The sequence below is a fragment of the Bos indicus genome, chromosome 13 (assembly GCF_029378745.1).
Source record: "Bos indicus isolate NIAB-ARS_2022 breed Sahiwal x Tharparkar chromosome 13, NIAB-ARS_B.indTharparkar_mat_pri_1.0, whole genome shotgun sequence".
In the NCBI taxonomy this organism is placed as follows: Eukaryota; Metazoa; Chordata; class Mammalia; order Artiodactyla; family Bovidae; genus Bos; species Bos indicus.
The window spans coordinates 31,433,049-31,449,663 of record NC_091772.1 but is presented as its reverse complement, the minus strand read 5'-3'; the positions used below and the strand labels follow the sequence as shown (position 1 = coordinate 31,449,663).

Here is a 16,615-nt window from a genome sequence, read left to right as displayed (position 1 = left end):
TAAACATTTAATGAATGGTTGCTGTTACTAATATTATTGGCCCCCCCCCAAAAAAAAAAAAGAACTTATTTCCCCTGGCTTAAAGATTCATGGGCTTCTCTGGTGGTTCAGTCGGTAAAGAATCTGCCTGCAGTGCAGGAGACCTGGGTCTGATTCCTGGGTTGGAAAGATCCCCTGGAGAAGGGAACAGCTACCCACTTCAGTATTCTGGCCTGGAGAATTCCATGGACAGAGGAGCCTGGTGAGCTATAGTCCATGACACACAGAGTGCCAAGGCAATGAGAAAATTCAGTTTCACATACTGATTCAGCAATCTGGAGCAGGGGTAGCGGGTTGGGGTGGGGAGTCTGCAATGTAAACTCCATTGCACTGGCTCATATGGAAGGTCAGCCAAGTCCCAGCACAGAACTGAACAGACACAGAACCCTATATATTTTAAAATAATGAGGTAATTTTCTATTAATAATTCAGGCTCATAGAATTCTACCATTTCTCTTCTTGACCATAACCCTATGAAAAGCAAAAAGTTCCAGCAAATGCTGAGTTTCTGAAAATGAGTGATTCCTCATCGTTATTTCTCATGTATTTGCTCCAGTATTCATTCTTGCATCAGCACATGTTGTGAGAATGGTACATGATGTGACTGTCCTGGAGTCACAAGAGGATGAGAGCAGGGAAAGGCATGGCGTTTATAGACATCCAGGGATCTCATGGTGAGTTTCGCTGACATGAAAACTCCCACTGAAATCTTTGAAGAGTTCCTAGAAACGACCAAAGACTCAGACATTCTGATGGACCCGAGTGGACATAGAATAAAGCACTGGGTTCCAGCAAATGTGTTTTCTTTCTTTTTAAGAAAAAGCAATTATTATTATTTGGCTGTGCTGGATCTTCATTGTCGTGCATGGGCTTTCTCTAGTTGCTGCGAACAGAGGCTCTTCCTTTCAGTGTGATGGATTCTCACTGTGGTGGCTTCTCTTGTTGCAGAGCAGTGGCTCTAGTGCAAATGGGCTTAGGAGTTGTAGCACTTGGGCTTCGTTGCTCTGTGGCGTGTGGAATCTTCCTGAACAGTGATCGAACCCATGTTACCTGCGTCGGCAGGCAGATTCCTAACCAGGACCACCAGGGAAGTCCAGATGTGCTTTCCACTAGGTGCTGATGTGCATATAGATACTCCACAGAACAGGGCCTTGTGGATGCCGATCTGAAGTCCTGAGCCACCACGTACCCAGTTGCCTTTCTTTGTAGGCATTTGACGGTGTAAGCTCCGCAACCGCCCGCCTTGCCGGTGTGTGTGGAAGACAGCAACTGAGGAACCCCATCATATCTTCCGGAAACAGCCTCTTCTTGCGATTTCAGTCCGGCCCTTCCAGACAGAGCCGGGGATTCCGCGCTTACTTCAGACAAGGCAAGTTCCGTGTGGTCTCCCCAAGGCGCAGACCATCTGTCCTTACCTCTCCCTCTTGGTGCTGCAATAAAATGAGACTAGTCCTTGGACATTGTTCCCAGCTTTCTATTTAATGTGCGACACTTTAAGAAGAAAAAAGGAACCATGGTTTGCAATGATTCTGTCGGGACTTTTAACTCTGTCTTAGTCCTCCGGATCTCTGTATTCCTCAAACAGGTTGTCAGAATCATACTGAAAAGTGTCTTTAATATTAGAGACACTTGTAAAGAAGTGTTTATCTGAATTCATTCATTCATAGATAAATGACCTAGCATTTATCTAAGATTTTATGCTAAGATATACACTGCTATAAATTGCAAAACTTGTAACATAGAGTCAGATTCTAAGCCTTGAGATAGTGGTAGCCCTTCACCCGAAGAATCAATGTTGTTTTCTGTTGCCTTTTTCTTTTCTTTCTTTTTAGATTTTATGTGGACCTTTTTAAAAAAATCTTTTGAATTTGTTATACTATTGTTTCTGTTTTTATTTATTTATTATTTATTTTTGGCTAAGAGGCATGTGGGATCTTAGCTCCCCAACCAGGGGTCAAACCCACACCCACTGCCTTGGAAGGCAAAGTCTTAACCGCTGTGTGTTCACCCCCCCATACCCCGCTACATTGTCTTTTTCTTAAATCACCACTTTCTACTAGAGACCTTTCCATCCATTGCCTTTTGTCTTGTATTTTTAGAGGTTAACCCTTTACCCACCATCAGAGATGGAACCTAGAGCTGGAAGGGCTCTTGTCTGCTGAATATGCCTGTGATTTTTTTTTCAGAGGATTCCTGTCCTTTCAAATAAGTGTGGTCTCTTTAGTCATTTCATCTGTTTCAGTGGACTCGCTTGCTCATTTTCTGTAGTAAAGCGCCCTAGCCGGTGAGAGTTTTTGGATGGAGGTCCCCTGAGGTTGCAATGTAGACTGTGGAGCACGATTGATGGCAGAATTCTTTCAAAGAACAGTTTCTTAACACTTTTTCTTCTAACTAATCACTTATATTTCACTTCAGAGCAAAAAAAGTCCCCAGCAGGTCTTCTCTGGGCTACTACATCAGCGTCCTTGGTCTCACGTATTCCTCCGAAGTCAGTGTGCAGTAGCGAGTTCTGACCCTGACCTTCAGTGTACCATCGTCTGTCCTGGCTCTGCACTAAACAGGCAGTGGAGCCCCAGCTTCTCTGGATGTTCCCCATGGGGACGGAACCTGCCTGTCTTTTCTCAGCATTGCCCTGACTGTCCTCACGTGCCCCACACTTCAACCAAGTCTGTGTGATATCCCCCATACCCTCCTCTCTATCTTGTTCAGACTGCCCTCTCCCCAGACCACTCTTCCTCACCCCGACTCCTCCTTCAGCACCATCCCCTTTGTGAAACACCTTGTACACTCCCCAGCTCTCAGCAGGCACCCCCGTCTTCTGTTCCCACAGGGATCTGCACATCCCTGAAAACACACAACTGCCCATATGAAGTCTCCATCAATTGAGTATTTACGTTCCTAAAAATGAAGTCAGTTGTTAAGAGATTATCCCTGTGCCTATAATTTACGAGTGGGTAAAGTAAGTAAATCAATGCCAGAGTTCTATCAAAAGATTCAGGCAACTCATAACCATTTAATCTGTTCTTTGCCACTCCCCACTTCCTATAATTGAAGAATACTGTTGTAAATGTAGAGTACATCGCCACTTTCTCATGATTCATGTGCAGCTTCCTTGGCAGAGAATTTCCTTGATAAGCCCTTTAGAAATAAGGAAACATCATTCATGTTTTCATTCTTCAAATAATTGTTCTGAAGAATCAGTAGAAATCAAAAGTGTATGACAAAAGTGTGTGTCTGTGTGTCCCTCAGCCTGTGGCGGCCACTTCCTCACTGACTCCGTTGACACTATATCCTCTCCACTGTTCCCGAACAACTATCCAAGCAATCAGAACTGCAGCTGGATAATTCAAGCTCAACCTCCCTGTAAGTAACAAAAATAAAAAAGAATCCAGGATGCATGTGTCTGTGGGAAAGTCCAGCAATGAGTCATGTTCTTATCTCTTCCCTGGTAACAATTGATGGCCTTCCTCTCCTCCTTTGGGAAGCCCTAATTCCTCATGTGCACAAGAACAAGGGTTTCCTAATCTGGTAGGAAGTAATTTTTGCTCTTTATTCTTAATTAATTTTCTTTTTGTAAGTTTCAAGGCCTAGCAAAGGAAATAACAAAGCGAAAACCTATAACCTAGTAGAAATGACAGGCATTTGAAATTGGGGGTTAACAAAAATACTGGATGAATAAATAGTTTTTGACTGTTTGTCTTGACTGTGGTAGGTGCTCAAGAAGATGCTAAATGAATAAATGAACAGTAAGAACCATAGACTAGAAAGTTAATAACTTATACTTTGGGGATGCAATGCTATGAGCATATTGGTCTTCAGTTAAGGTGGAAGTTAATGATAAAGCCTGGTCTCTCTTGGTTATAAAATGTATTTTTAAAAGTCCCAGCATCGGCCTTGAAGAAGCATTTAATAAGTACTTACACTGTATTCTTTTTAGAATCCTAGAATCTTTCTGATCTGGTAACAATCTAGTGGTAAGGATTACTGTCCACATTTTACAGAGAAAATGAGGAGACCACTAAGAACTTGGGCAAAAACGACTGTGAGGAGGGTGACCCTGGGGCCATTATGAATCTTGTTTCAAAGGAACCCTTCCCTTCTTGAGGTTTTCAGGGGAAATTAATGACTTCAGACATAATGTGGGAAAAGCATTAAGTTCTTGACTCCACTCTCTAATTAATGACCTGTGTGATAATAGGAAAGTCACTTAGGCTCACAAAGCCCCATTAGCTAATCTAACAAATGAAGGGTTTGGCTTAAATATTCTCTAACATTTTTCCTAGCGATGTTAAACATTAACAAAAGGGTATCTTTATTGCTCTGCATATGATTTGGGGGTCAGTGATGTAACCCTTAGCCAAAGAAAGTAGCCAGCCAGCCAGGAACCAATCCTTGGATAAAGAAGCTCCCGGCCTTGAGTCCTGAAGCCTTGCACCTAAGGATAGTTTCTAAACAGTTGTAAAGCTCTTAGATGAAAGAGCTCACTGGTGTAAAGACAGCAAAAGGAAAAGATCCTATTCTAAAGATTCGAGACCCTGGAAGAAAACAAAAGGAAAATGGACCCAGACTCAGAGTATTTTGCAAGTAATTGAAAGCTTTCTTTAAAAATGACTGAACCTCCATGTCCCTGCTTCTGGACTTAAAAGTAACACAGAAAATGCTAGGATATTTGTGCCAGGGAGGAAAATGTGTCTTATTTACAAGCACAGGTCAAGAATCAGAATTTAAGGAAGCTATTAATAAAAGTATTTCTGAGAGAAAGACAGCAACAGCTGATACTTTCTCCATCATCCATGAAGTAAACCCACCCCAGGGTTCTCTTACCAGCACCAGCATTTCAGAGTCTACAGACATTTTTAAAAGCTTTTCAGTTACTCTTCAGACAAAAACCTTTTTGCACAGTGGCGGCTACTTCTCCTCTTTGCCCCTGTCGTCCGGTGCACATCTGACAGATTCATCAATTCTTTGCCAGAGCATCAGCAGGTGAAAGGATCAGGGTTAAAATCTTGTTCCCTGTATGTTTTGTTTGCCAGAATTTTTTAAACAGTCTTCCTCTCTTCCCTTACAGTCAATCATATCACCCTATCCTTCAGCCACTTTGGCCTTGAAAGCAGCACACCATGTACCCGAGATTTTGTAGAGGTGTTGGACGGCAGCCATGACGACGCACCCCTCCGAGGTATGCCGTGTCGCTCACTCACTTCTGTGGCCTGGGCTTTCTACGGTTTCTGTACTTACATGTGTATATGCTGTCATCAGAGGTTAGAATGTTTCCAATAACTATGAAGACTGTCGTAAGCCAAGGAAAGATACCGAGAGGCTGAGGAAGCAGGAGTCAACGTAGGGCTTGAGAAACTCAGCTCATTCATCTTCAAGGACATGAATGGTTTATGTATTTTTTATTAATTGAAAAGTTGCAACTGCTTTAAACAGTAGTAAAATGCAATCCATTTTAACATTAGATAGCATTCTGTGGGAAATTTCTTGTTACTGTTTGACCACAGTTCTCGTGTTCAAATTGAGGATGTTTCTTCTGGTTTTGTCCTCATTGGAAGGAAAGTAATGGATGGATGGATGGATGGATAGATAGATAGATAGCTGTAATAGATAGGTAAATACATATATATATATATATATATGTACATTGGATGGATGGATGGATGGTTGGATGAACAGAATAGATAGACAGACAGGCAGGCAGGCAGATATTATGGAGTTCTGTTTGTAAGACATCCCAGTAAAATTAAAGAATGTTGCTTATAGTTTCTGTAATGTTCTCAAACAAAATAATCTCAGGTTATTTTGGGAAGATCCCCTGGAGAAGGCAATGGCTACCCACTCTAGTATTCTGGCCTGGAGAATTCCGTGGACAAAGGAGCATATATGTATCTATATACATATAATTCCATGGACAGAGAAGCCTGGTGGTCTACAGTCTGTGGGTTCGCAAAGAAACGAACATGACTGAGTGACTTTCACTCACTCACTCATTTAAATGTTCTCTATGAGTCACTCCTATTTGAGCTTTGTCACTCAAGCTCCTTATCCTGCAGTAGAAGACAGGTTCCATCAGAGAAGGGACTTTGTTTTGCTCATGGCTATATTCTCAGTACACAGAACAGTGCCTGAGATGATAGTAGGCAATTGACAAATGCTCTCTGTGGACTTCTGCTTGTATTCTTTGTGACTTTTGTCTGTAAGCATTTGACCATTGTCAAGGATATATTATTTAACAGACACTTTTATAACCTTGCACTGAGCACTATTCTGAATTTTATAATAGTAAACTTTATAAATAGTACTATTTTTATAAAGTTCTATTTATTACAAAACTTTAGAACTTTATAAATAGTAACTCAATTCTTATACCCTTATGACATAGAATTTCATTATTACCCATGTACCTGTTTCTCAAGTGGAGAAACTGAGGCACAGAGAGCTTGAGTAACTTGACTCATGTCACATAGCTGGTAAGTGGCTGAGCTTGGAGGTGAATGCAGGTGTTCTGGCCCCAACAGCCGCAGTTTCTCAGCTATTGTGTGTTGCTGTTGAGTATTAGCCCCCTTCTTTGTGTAGGTGCCTGCTGCCCTGGAGAGTTTAACATTAGTTACATTTGGAAGTTATCTGTGTTTCTCTTACCTTCCCCTCGCAGTCTTTATCGTGTTTATAAATGTGTCCACAGTTTATTTTGAATCATCAGGCATCATCCCAAACACTGACCCTGACCTAAATGGTTCTCTAGTAGTGGTTTCTTCTGTTTGGTTTGGTCTCTTGTGATTTTAGTGAATACATGTTGGCATATCATCATTCATTCTCCTTGTCAATGTCATCATTATTTAGGCCGATACTGTGGCCCCTCCTTGCCCCATCCTATCACTTCCTTCAGCAATGCTCTGATGCTGAAGTTCGTCTCAGATTCTACAGTGAATTTTGGTGGTTTCCACGCCACATATGCTGCATCCACATCAGGTAAGAAATGTCAGCAAGTGGTGCTATTAGGTTAAGAGGAATGTGTAGAAAATCCTTGATTTATTATTTGGGATTCCTTTACATTTTGTGTTCTGAGCTAGTTTTGTAGATCTCCTCTGTGACTCATTTTACTGTCTTTCAAATTTGGTTAACATGCTTATAAATTCTAACAGCTGTGAACTCTGTACCACATCTTCCTTATCCATTAACAGACATTTGTTCCCATACCTTGACTATTGTGACTAATGCTGCTCAGGGTGAGCACTGGAAGTGGGGAGAATTGGTTGGAATGATCTTGGGTGACTTGCTTGTCAGCATATCCTTGTTCTCCTTCTTGATATGTTTGTTGAGGGAGCCCCTGATGGACAGGGTCCAGTGGTGTCTCTAACCGGTGGACAGCTGCCATTCTTCAGTCTCCCTGGCCTGACAGCTGTGCTCAGGCAGGGCTGGGTGTCTTCAGGGATGCAGGATGGACCATGGCATGTGGGGAGAAGGGGAAAGAGGAGCACCCAGTAAGAGGCTGTAAGCTAGGATAGTTCTGCTTGTCAGCTTCCTCATTATTAGCTGTTAAAAGCCTTAGAATGCTGGGAGATCTGTGCAGGTTTCAGTGCTCTCCTGAGAAGGAAATGTTGAAATATTGCTTTCTTTTCTAGGCCAGGGGTGAAAATCATCCTGGTCAGAAATACTGAGGATTAAAATGAGTCTTTTATTACATAGAGCTATAGTTCACAGGAAGAAAAGGCTTTTAGAAAAGAAACTACAGGGATTCCTTCTAATCCACCATACCCAGTGGCTTTTAGTTTTCAAGTTACAGAATCTTTTCCTTATTATTATATATGCCGTGGATTTTTTTTTTATTATGAAATGAAAAGAGTACATCCTCTGATGCTCCTAACAGCTCTTCTAGTGTTCTTTCTCTATCTTATGGTGTCTTGTATTTGACATTTACTCTGCCACTCACTTTGTTTCTCTTTTCTTCTAGCTTGTGGTGGAATATTCCACATGGCTGAGGGCATCTTCAACAGCCCTGGCTACCCAGAAGTTTATCCTGCTAATGTGGAATGTGTCTGGAACGTCGTCAGTTCCCCTGGCAACCAGCTCCAGCTGTCTTTTATGTAAATCCTTTTTTTTTCATAGTGTATTGTTTCGGTGAGAATGAATCTGCAGGAAGGAAGCACTGTTACTAATAGGATGGACAACTAATAGCATATATGTCCAAACAACTGTTAAGAGAATATGGTGGGAACTTCAAGGAAGTCTGTTTGCATATTTCCTCTGTTTTAGTCATAGTTTAGGTTATAAATAGCATTAAACTTCTCTTATGAATGGTTTTAGAGTCCTGCCTAACATTAACAAGAGTGCATGCCTGAGCTCTTAGCATGTTTTAATTTTTGGAATTCTCATCTTCAGATAACATTAATTTTGTCTTTTTTAAAAAAAACTTAGAAACATTTAGACTCTTCCAGAGAATCACTATCATTCTTTCTTCCAGCAGAAATCCCCGTCTCAATTAAGCCTTCTTTACTCATATACCTTATCTCTATCCCCAATCCACTTTTTCTTCTTACTCTTAGCAAGAAAAGGATTTTGAAAGTATTTGGAACTATTGGCCTGGCAAAAATACCTATTTTTGTCGGACATTGTTTTCCAACAAAGATGGGTTTATTTGCAATCATCAGAGAACTGCAGTTTGAGGCCTGCAACCATAGTGAGCCACGTGCAAGTCCCTGTATAGAAAGAGAAGGAGAACACTTCTATAGAGAAGCAAAGGAAGTTGAGAGGGCTACAGTAAACATTCTTCTCATTGGTTGAGCCCTTCAGGAAGAAAGAGAGGTCTTTCTTCTTCCTGCTGGACACTTCTGTTTTTGCAGGGCATGAGACTGCCCCCTTTTGGTATGTGACTCTATTTAATTGAGATTCTATTTATTAACTTTTTACATTTCCCCCTTTTGATCATAATATTTTTCTGAAAGCATTGCTGATCTAGAATCAGGGTTTCTAGTTTCAGCAGTTTTCTGTGTGTCCATGTCAAGAAGGACCTTTCCTGGTATAGTATCTCCTGTCAGAGGGAAAGTGCACACACTGGAAATCTATCAAGGTCACATTTGTATAACTAGGAGGAGTGGGAGGGAGAATGCTCAGGTACTTTTAATCTGAAGTGCATTTGATATCAAGATCATAGACACTGGAGATTGTCTGAAGCCATAGGTCATCATCAGAGGTTTGGCAACAAACGTCTAACAAGGCCTAGTCTGGATATCTTGGGAAACTGTCTAATCAGATGTCACCTGCTTCAATTCCAGAACATCTTTGCTTCAGGTCACCAGCTGATATGCAGGTCCAATCAGGGTTCAGTGATTTCTTTAGGTGAACCATATGAATCCAAGAGTCTACTCCTGAGAGCTTGGTTTCACAGGGTTGATTAGAGGTACCCAATAGGGGCCTTTCCAGTGAGGATGAAGTGAGTTCTTCTGGAGGAGTCTTTTCCAATTGACAGGTTTCAAGATGTAATGCTTAACGTCTTCATTTCTCAAAGGTATACTATGAAAAGATTATGCTATTAAAACATGGTTACTTTTACTACCAGCAATTAATCCCTTGCAGTATTGGAATATCTCACTTTTTATCAGTTGTGGGTCAAAATAAGTGAGAGCCAAGTGCATTGGAAATTCTGGGGCTATCTCAAAAGATAAGAGTATAAGTTTCAAAAGGGGAGGATCCAAGATTTAGAAGGACTGATAGCAATGTTTTTGACCAAGATGTTTGGAGGGCTTCTGTAAATTTGGCCAAGTCTTAATGATGCTGTTGGTTGTTCAATCAAATCGGAGGATTGAAGGTGGTAAGCACAGTGGAAGTGCTGTAAAACTAGTCAAACAGCAGACTTGTCAGAGTACCTGGCCAGTAGAATGGATTGCCTCAATCACTGTGAAAAGTCTGAGTGGAGTTCCCCAGGTAGGGATCCTCTTTTCCAAAAGGACTTTTGCCACAGAAGAGAGAGCAGCCTGTCTGCAAAGGAAGGCCTCAGTCCACTGTGGAAACATATAGACCATGACTAAAACATATTTATATCCATTAGAGGAAGAAATTGTATAAAATCCATTTGCCAGAGCTTGAATGGTCCATTAGGCAATTTAAAATGTCTGGGAGCAGCACAGACAGGCTTCCCTCAGTTCTACTTTGGACACGTGGGACAAGTGAGGTAGGCACTTTTCTCGACCTTGTTAATGTTTCCTCTGTAATATTGATTCATGAAGGCAATCATCTTGTCAGTAGAACAATGGTTTAATGCATGCATATAGGTGGGGAGTGGGAGTTTTAGAGTGTCTGGTAGCAATAAGTTCTTATTTGATGTGAACCAGAGCTTTCTCTTTTTATCAAACCAACAATAATTGAATTTCCAATCTTGTTTTCCCTTTTCTGAGAGCAATTTCTGGGCTTTTCTAGCCAGTTTTTCTAAATTTCCCTTTGGACCATGACGGAAGTTTGGTTGCTATTGGTTCCTTTAAGGGCAGCATTCCTTATAAAACTATTGTCAAGGTAATTTTCCTTAGCTTACAAAGAGTCAGGTTCACAATGTCCCAGAACCTTAATAATAGCTAAAGTGGCAAGGGAAAGTATCACATCCAGTAATTCCTAAACTTGAGGGGAGGCATTTAAAACTTTTTTGCCCTTGGAAGTAAGGAGGGCATATTGCTTAGTAAGGAAGATACATTGCTCCCATGGTATTCCAAAATTAATAGCTACTCCAAAAACTACTATCAATATGAGCTACTATCAATATAAATACTAGCAGTTTTATCCTTGGTTAAAGTATAAGCCCATGTTGCTGCTGCTGCTGCTGCTAAGTCGCTTCAGTCATGTCCGACTTTGTGCGACCCCATAGACGGCAGCCTACCAGGCCCTGCCATCCCTGGGATTCTCCAGGCAAGAACACTGGAGTGGGTTGCCATTTCCTCCTCCAATGCATGAAAGTGAAAAGTGAAAGTGAAGTCGCTCAGTCGTGTCCGACTCTTCATGACCCCATGGACTGCAGCCTACCAGGCTCCTCCGTGCATGGGATTTTCCTGTGTGTCAGTGTTCCATTCTCTTGCTTTTCATATAAAAAGGGAAAAGAAAATCCAGTCATTGGGATGCCCAAGGACAGATGAGTTCCTCAAATTGCCTTTAAGGCCTTGAAGGTTATGTTATCTCGTTTCCTCTTAAAATTGGGTTGAGGGTGTTATTGTTGAGTAAAACATACAGAGATTTAGCCATAAGAGAGAAATTTGGAATCCAGTTTCAGCAATAATCAACTAGCTAGAGAAAACTTCATAGTTATGCTTGGTTTTGGGTTTGGGGAATGTAGGACACCACAAAGTCTGTCTGGACCCAGGTACAACCCTTGTCCTAATAGCAGATACCCTAAATATCAAAGCTGGATTTGGGCAGACTGCAGTTTTCCTTTGGTGATCTTAGGTCCCTTTAAGGCTGAAAGCTTTAGCAAGTGGATGCAGTTTTCCTGTGAGGCTTGAGATGCAGCATGAAGAAGCAAATCATCCACGTGTTGCAGCTAAGTAGTTGAACCTCTAGAGAACTTTGTATGACCCAGACCAGCCTTCACGATTCCTGAGAAACAAGGGCTCTGAGTAACACCCTGAGGTGTTACTGTCCAGGTGAATTGTTCTTCTTACCAAGTAAAGGCAAAAAGGTATTGACTAGCTTCATCAACCAGAATGCTAGAGAATGCACTACATGGATCAATTGCAGTAAAGAATTTGCTTCCAGGTGGACTGATGTCAGTATCCTGTGAGAGCTGGGGACCACACGGTGGAACAGGATAACAGTGTTGTTGATTGTCTGGAGGTCCTAGATAAATCTGACCTTTAGCTTTTGTCACTGGCGAACTGGGAATGCTTCAAAGGATAGTACAAGGGATAATGAGACCTTGAGCTTTGTAGTTTCCTAGGAGGGCTTTTGTGTCTTGAAGAATCTTTATATTTAAAGACTTTTTATTAATTCAGGGAAGAGGTTTTGAGGGGTCTACCTGAATCTTCATAGGAGGTGTGTTGTGAATTGTGCCAACATCAGTTAGAGATTTTGCCCATAAGGAAGGTGGTAGCTGATTCAATAGAGACAGATAGTAAGTATTTCCAGAATCAGCTCTAGAACCATCAGAGATGGAAGATAGAAGATGTCAAAGGGTCATCTAATTTCCCTTGTTGGTTACTTTGATGACTCCTGTCAGAATCTTGAATTATTTCCCCCTTCTTGGACAAAAATATTCCAGCATGGCACTTCTCTAAGATGTCTTTACCTGACAAATGGGTAGTGCTAGAAGAACTAAGGGAAAAGCACATGTATCTCTCAAAGGACTTAAACAAAAGGGAATTGGTTCAGAGACAGGAACCTCCTGAGACTCGTTAGATCCCCACTAGTGAACTGTTTCTGTTCTCTGAGGCAGGGGCTTTTTTTTAATAGTAATGGAATTGAGCACCGAGAGTGTGGCTCTGGGGTCAGTTAGGATTGGAAGAAATCCATTCCTAAAGAAATGTTTCTCCACATGAGTTAAGAGGGAAGATTAGGAAGAATTCCTGTAGTTCCTCAGAGGCCAGTTAGAAGTGCTTCAGGCTGAAGATGTCTGAAGCACTTAGATTTGGAACAATCACTTTTCCAGTGTCCTGGCTCTGCAGTAATAGCGGATACTAATAGGATATGGTTTCACTTAGGAGCCTTCTTTTGCTGGGGTTGAAGATTAAGAATTTTGGCAGTCTTTCTCTGAGGTGACTCATTTGGAGTTGGAGAGAGCTGGTTTGCCACATTAGCTAAATCTGGGATAGACAGTTTCCCATTCCATCCTGATCCTTGTTACTAGAAGGGAAAAGTCCCAGTTCAGCCCATTAATAAACATAGTGTTAAAAGCTACGTGGGTGAAATCAACATCTACAAGAACATCAGAATTTTCCTTAAAAATGATACGAAGTTGATTGTAATAATCATGAACAGTTTCATCAGATTTTTGTGTGTGAGCCTGGATTTTGTTCCAATCAGCAGGATTTGGAGAAACCCCAGGAACAATGTGATGAAGCCTCCTGGGGATTGCCTGAGCCTGGTCATATAATGATAGCAGGCTGGCCTCCCAGCTGTAATTCTAGAAACCTTGCAGGATTTCCCGCAGTTAGTAGTTTTCATCCAGTGCTGATCCTAGCCTTCACTGCCCAGCATAAGGACTAGCTGATGTAAGGTTGATAAGTTTAAATAATTATATTAAAATTTTCCAGCAGTCTGTGAGTATCCTGTTACTTTGGGAAAACTTTTGACTATAGCTCTCAATTCAGCTTTGGTTCAGGGAATACAAAAAACTAACAGTTCAGCCTCTGGATTCTTAGAAGGCTTAATTTTAAACAGACATTCCTACATGTTCAGAGGAAAAGCGAATGAGAATAGTTTCAACAGGGAAGCTTGGTAAGAGAATTGGTATGAGGGTAATTGGCAGTACAGAGAAGGAGGAGACGGTATAGCTAGGAAGGAGGAAGATGGCCTTGGAAATGGGATCTAACCCATGAAGAGCCAAAAGAGAGAGACCAGATGGTGTTAGGGGCAGAGCCTGAGACAGAGAAGCTGAAGAAGAGGAGCCTGAGGCACTGGGAGCCGTTTTATCTCTCATTACTCATGTTTTCCTTAAAATCTTATTTTGTAAAGAAGCCATTCTAGACTCCTGATAATGTTGGGAAGCTTCCAAATACCAATCAGAGTAAGCATTCCACTCATTTCTGGAAATTTTGAGCTATTGTAGTCCTCTTTGTTTCTAAAAGAATTCAACTTTGGGAATTTCAAAAGTTCATCATAATGATCATTGAGATCCTAAATTGTCTTTGGTCAGGTTGGCCCATTTAGTCAGAAATGTGCATAAGGAAAGACTTCAGTTCTTAAACATCAAATTTGCCTGAGTCTCTGTTTGGAAGGTACTCTCACAATTCTTAGTTACCTGGGCTCTGATGTCTCAGAGGTTTTTCTGTAGAGTAAAAGAACAATTTTCAAACATTTTGCAGCATAAGCAGCTCAGTTCAAATAGCTCACAAGCCTAAAATACCAGCCAATTCTAAGGAAATAGCTTGGTCCTAGAGGAGCTTGGCCAAAGGCTTTTTTAGCCACTTTCCAGAGACTAGCCCTTTGCAAAGGAATAGGCTGAAGGCTGGACAAAAACAGGCACAGTTTCAGTGAACCGTCCCCTGTTCCGAAAGGAATGGTTCAAAGGCTAGTCTGTTTCAATTGAAACAGTCTGATCTCAAATCAGACAGAAGTGCCAAGTGAATACTTGTGTACAGAGCAAAGCATTGACCAGAAAGATGAAGCTTTAAAATAGATTCTGAATAAAACCTAGAGAGCTTCAAAAGCAAAGAGAATGTGAGCTCAGATCCAGGAGAAGGATCTTCAGACTCCAGATTTGGTGGGAAAAACAGTGAATGACAATGGGCTGAATTGTGGGTGCCACACCTGTTTGCTTACCGAACCACCAAAATGTGGGTCTGAAATAAACAGAATGTTACATATTCCTCCAGCAAAGACGGGCTTATCCAGGATCAGCAGAGAACTGCAATTCAGGATGCACAACGGTAGTGATCTACTGCAAGTCCCTGAACAGCAGGAGGATGATACTTTTTTTAGAGAGAAAAGGAAGCCAGGAGGGCAGTAAACAGAATCCATGGCTTTTATTGGCTGAGTCCATGCTAGGAGAGAGAGGAGTCTTCTTTCTTCTTCCTGTTGGGCTCAGCTACCATCATGGGGTGTGAGAGTTCCTTCTGGTTTCTCCATTCTTTATAATTAAAGTTTCTTTTTATTAATTTTGACAGAAATTAATGAAAAATCACTCTTATGTTCCTCATTGAACTGTAAGCCCTTTTAAATATGGACTATGGACATACAGTCAACAGTAGGATCCTGCCACATTCTGGGCAGTCTTAGGTTAAATTAAATAGCAATAATGTATTTTCTAGAAGTAGATAGTGCAAAGGACATGGTATGTGAAATGAGGCTTTTTAATCCATCAGTAGAGAAATACTTGTGACACTGGTAGTGCCACACTGGTAACGGATACTTAATAAATATTGGATAATAAGACATTGGTTTTTAAAACTAAAAGGTTTTTGTTTTACTGTATCACAGATTATTGGGCTTTGGTTGATGTTACTAATTCTGTTTTGAAAAGAATATAATACCTGACTTACTGTGGAGAGAAGAGGATGGTTTTGAGGACACTGCTCTGTTTATTCCAAAAACCTTGCTCCTCTTCTAGGCATCCCATTCTGTGCATCAAGAATGGATTTTTTTTTTAATGAAAGATAAGTCCTATTTCTGGACCATGTTCAAATATCTCAAGTTACTTTCTTTTAGCCTACCAGTCAATGCCTCTTTAGGATCCAACTGGCATTGTGTCAAAACAAAGACACCCTCTGAGCACCTGAAAGGCAATGCAAGTTTAAGTTGTCACATTGGAAAGAGGTTTTGTTTGCTTTTATCTTTACAAAAAGCACAAAGTTTTGTATGGGAAGAAACATAAGTACATATATATATACATATGTATTACATATATATACACATACAGCCATATATACATACATATGTATTTTTTATTCAACATTTATTAAGCCCCTACTTTATACAGGTAAGCTTTTGTTACACATATGTTAGATGCTTCATATATAAAGCACAATTTACTCTCTTAATAGATGCTTTATAGCCAATGATGAATAAAATGTGAACATCGTTCTTATGGTAAGTCCAAAGTCCTTCACATAGATTACTAGGCTTCATAATTGCTAAATTAAAGGGCTTTTTTTTTGTTGTTGTTGTTGTTTTCCTCTTTGTCCTTACCACATTCACATTCTTAAACAGTCTGATGTTCAGCAGTTATCAGGTACTGAGCTAGGTACTGGGAATGTTCAAGACAGACAAGATCCCATTTTTTGTTAAGTTACTAAGAAATTAATGTCAAGAAGCTATTTGTTTAAAACCTAGAGAGATTCATTTCATCTTTGGGGATAATCTTATCCATACAGGGCCATAGTTATGATTAGATATGTTAAATTTTAAATGTACAGCACAGGGCTGATGCATGCCTGATGTTCAATGAATGTTAATTCTCTCACCCTGCCATTTCTAAAGTCTCTTGTTTGGCAGTTCAAAATTAAAATTAAATGGACAACACTGAGCTCTCCTAGAGGACAGAATATAAACACAAAAAGCAATTTCATCCATTGTATTCTTTAATAGACACTAAATCCTGATTATTGTATAAACAAATCTAATGCTTCATCTTTTTCTCTTCTCATCCATGAGAAGTGAATTTTGATTATTTTGTCTTCCTTGCTTCAGTTTTATTTTTAAAGTATAATTTGTGGAATACAAGATGTTCCTCTTTATGCAGATGATAATGAGAAGGGCTTTATGGCAAGGCCTCCGAGTTATTTCTGCCCTGGTCTAAACTATATCCAGATGGGCACTTGGAGGCATTCCCCTGGGGTGGGAGAGAAGCATATGGAATATGTCAAGTTCTAAAACATGGGGTTTGAATTGTGGATACTGTGGTGAAATTGAGTAGGGAAAAGAACTGGAGGAATTATGGTTGAAT

General features: G+C 40.6%; 1 protein-coding gene across 3 annotated transcripts in view; it reads left to right on the top strand.

Annotated features, from left to right (window-relative positions):
- CUBN (cubilin) overlaps positions 1-16,615 on the top strand; it is a 290,799-nt gene that overhangs the window by 166,429 nt on the left and 107,755 nt on the right. For 2 of the 3 annotated variants that reach the window (XM_070800875.1, XM_070800877.1), the window contains exons 32-36: positions 1,249-1,408; positions 3,289-3,402; positions 5,108-5,218; positions 6,880-7,008; positions 7,991-8,123. In XM_070800875.1, the coding sequence (XP_070656976.1) occupies positions 1,249-1,408; positions 3,289-3,402; positions 5,108-5,218; positions 6,880-7,008; positions 7,991-8,123 (647 nt within the window). The remainder of the gene's footprint in view (positions 1-1,248; positions 1,409-3,288; positions 3,403-5,107; positions 5,219-6,879; positions 7,009-7,990; positions 8,124-16,615) is intronic. The other variant, XM_070800876.1, reaches the window with a different exon arrangement.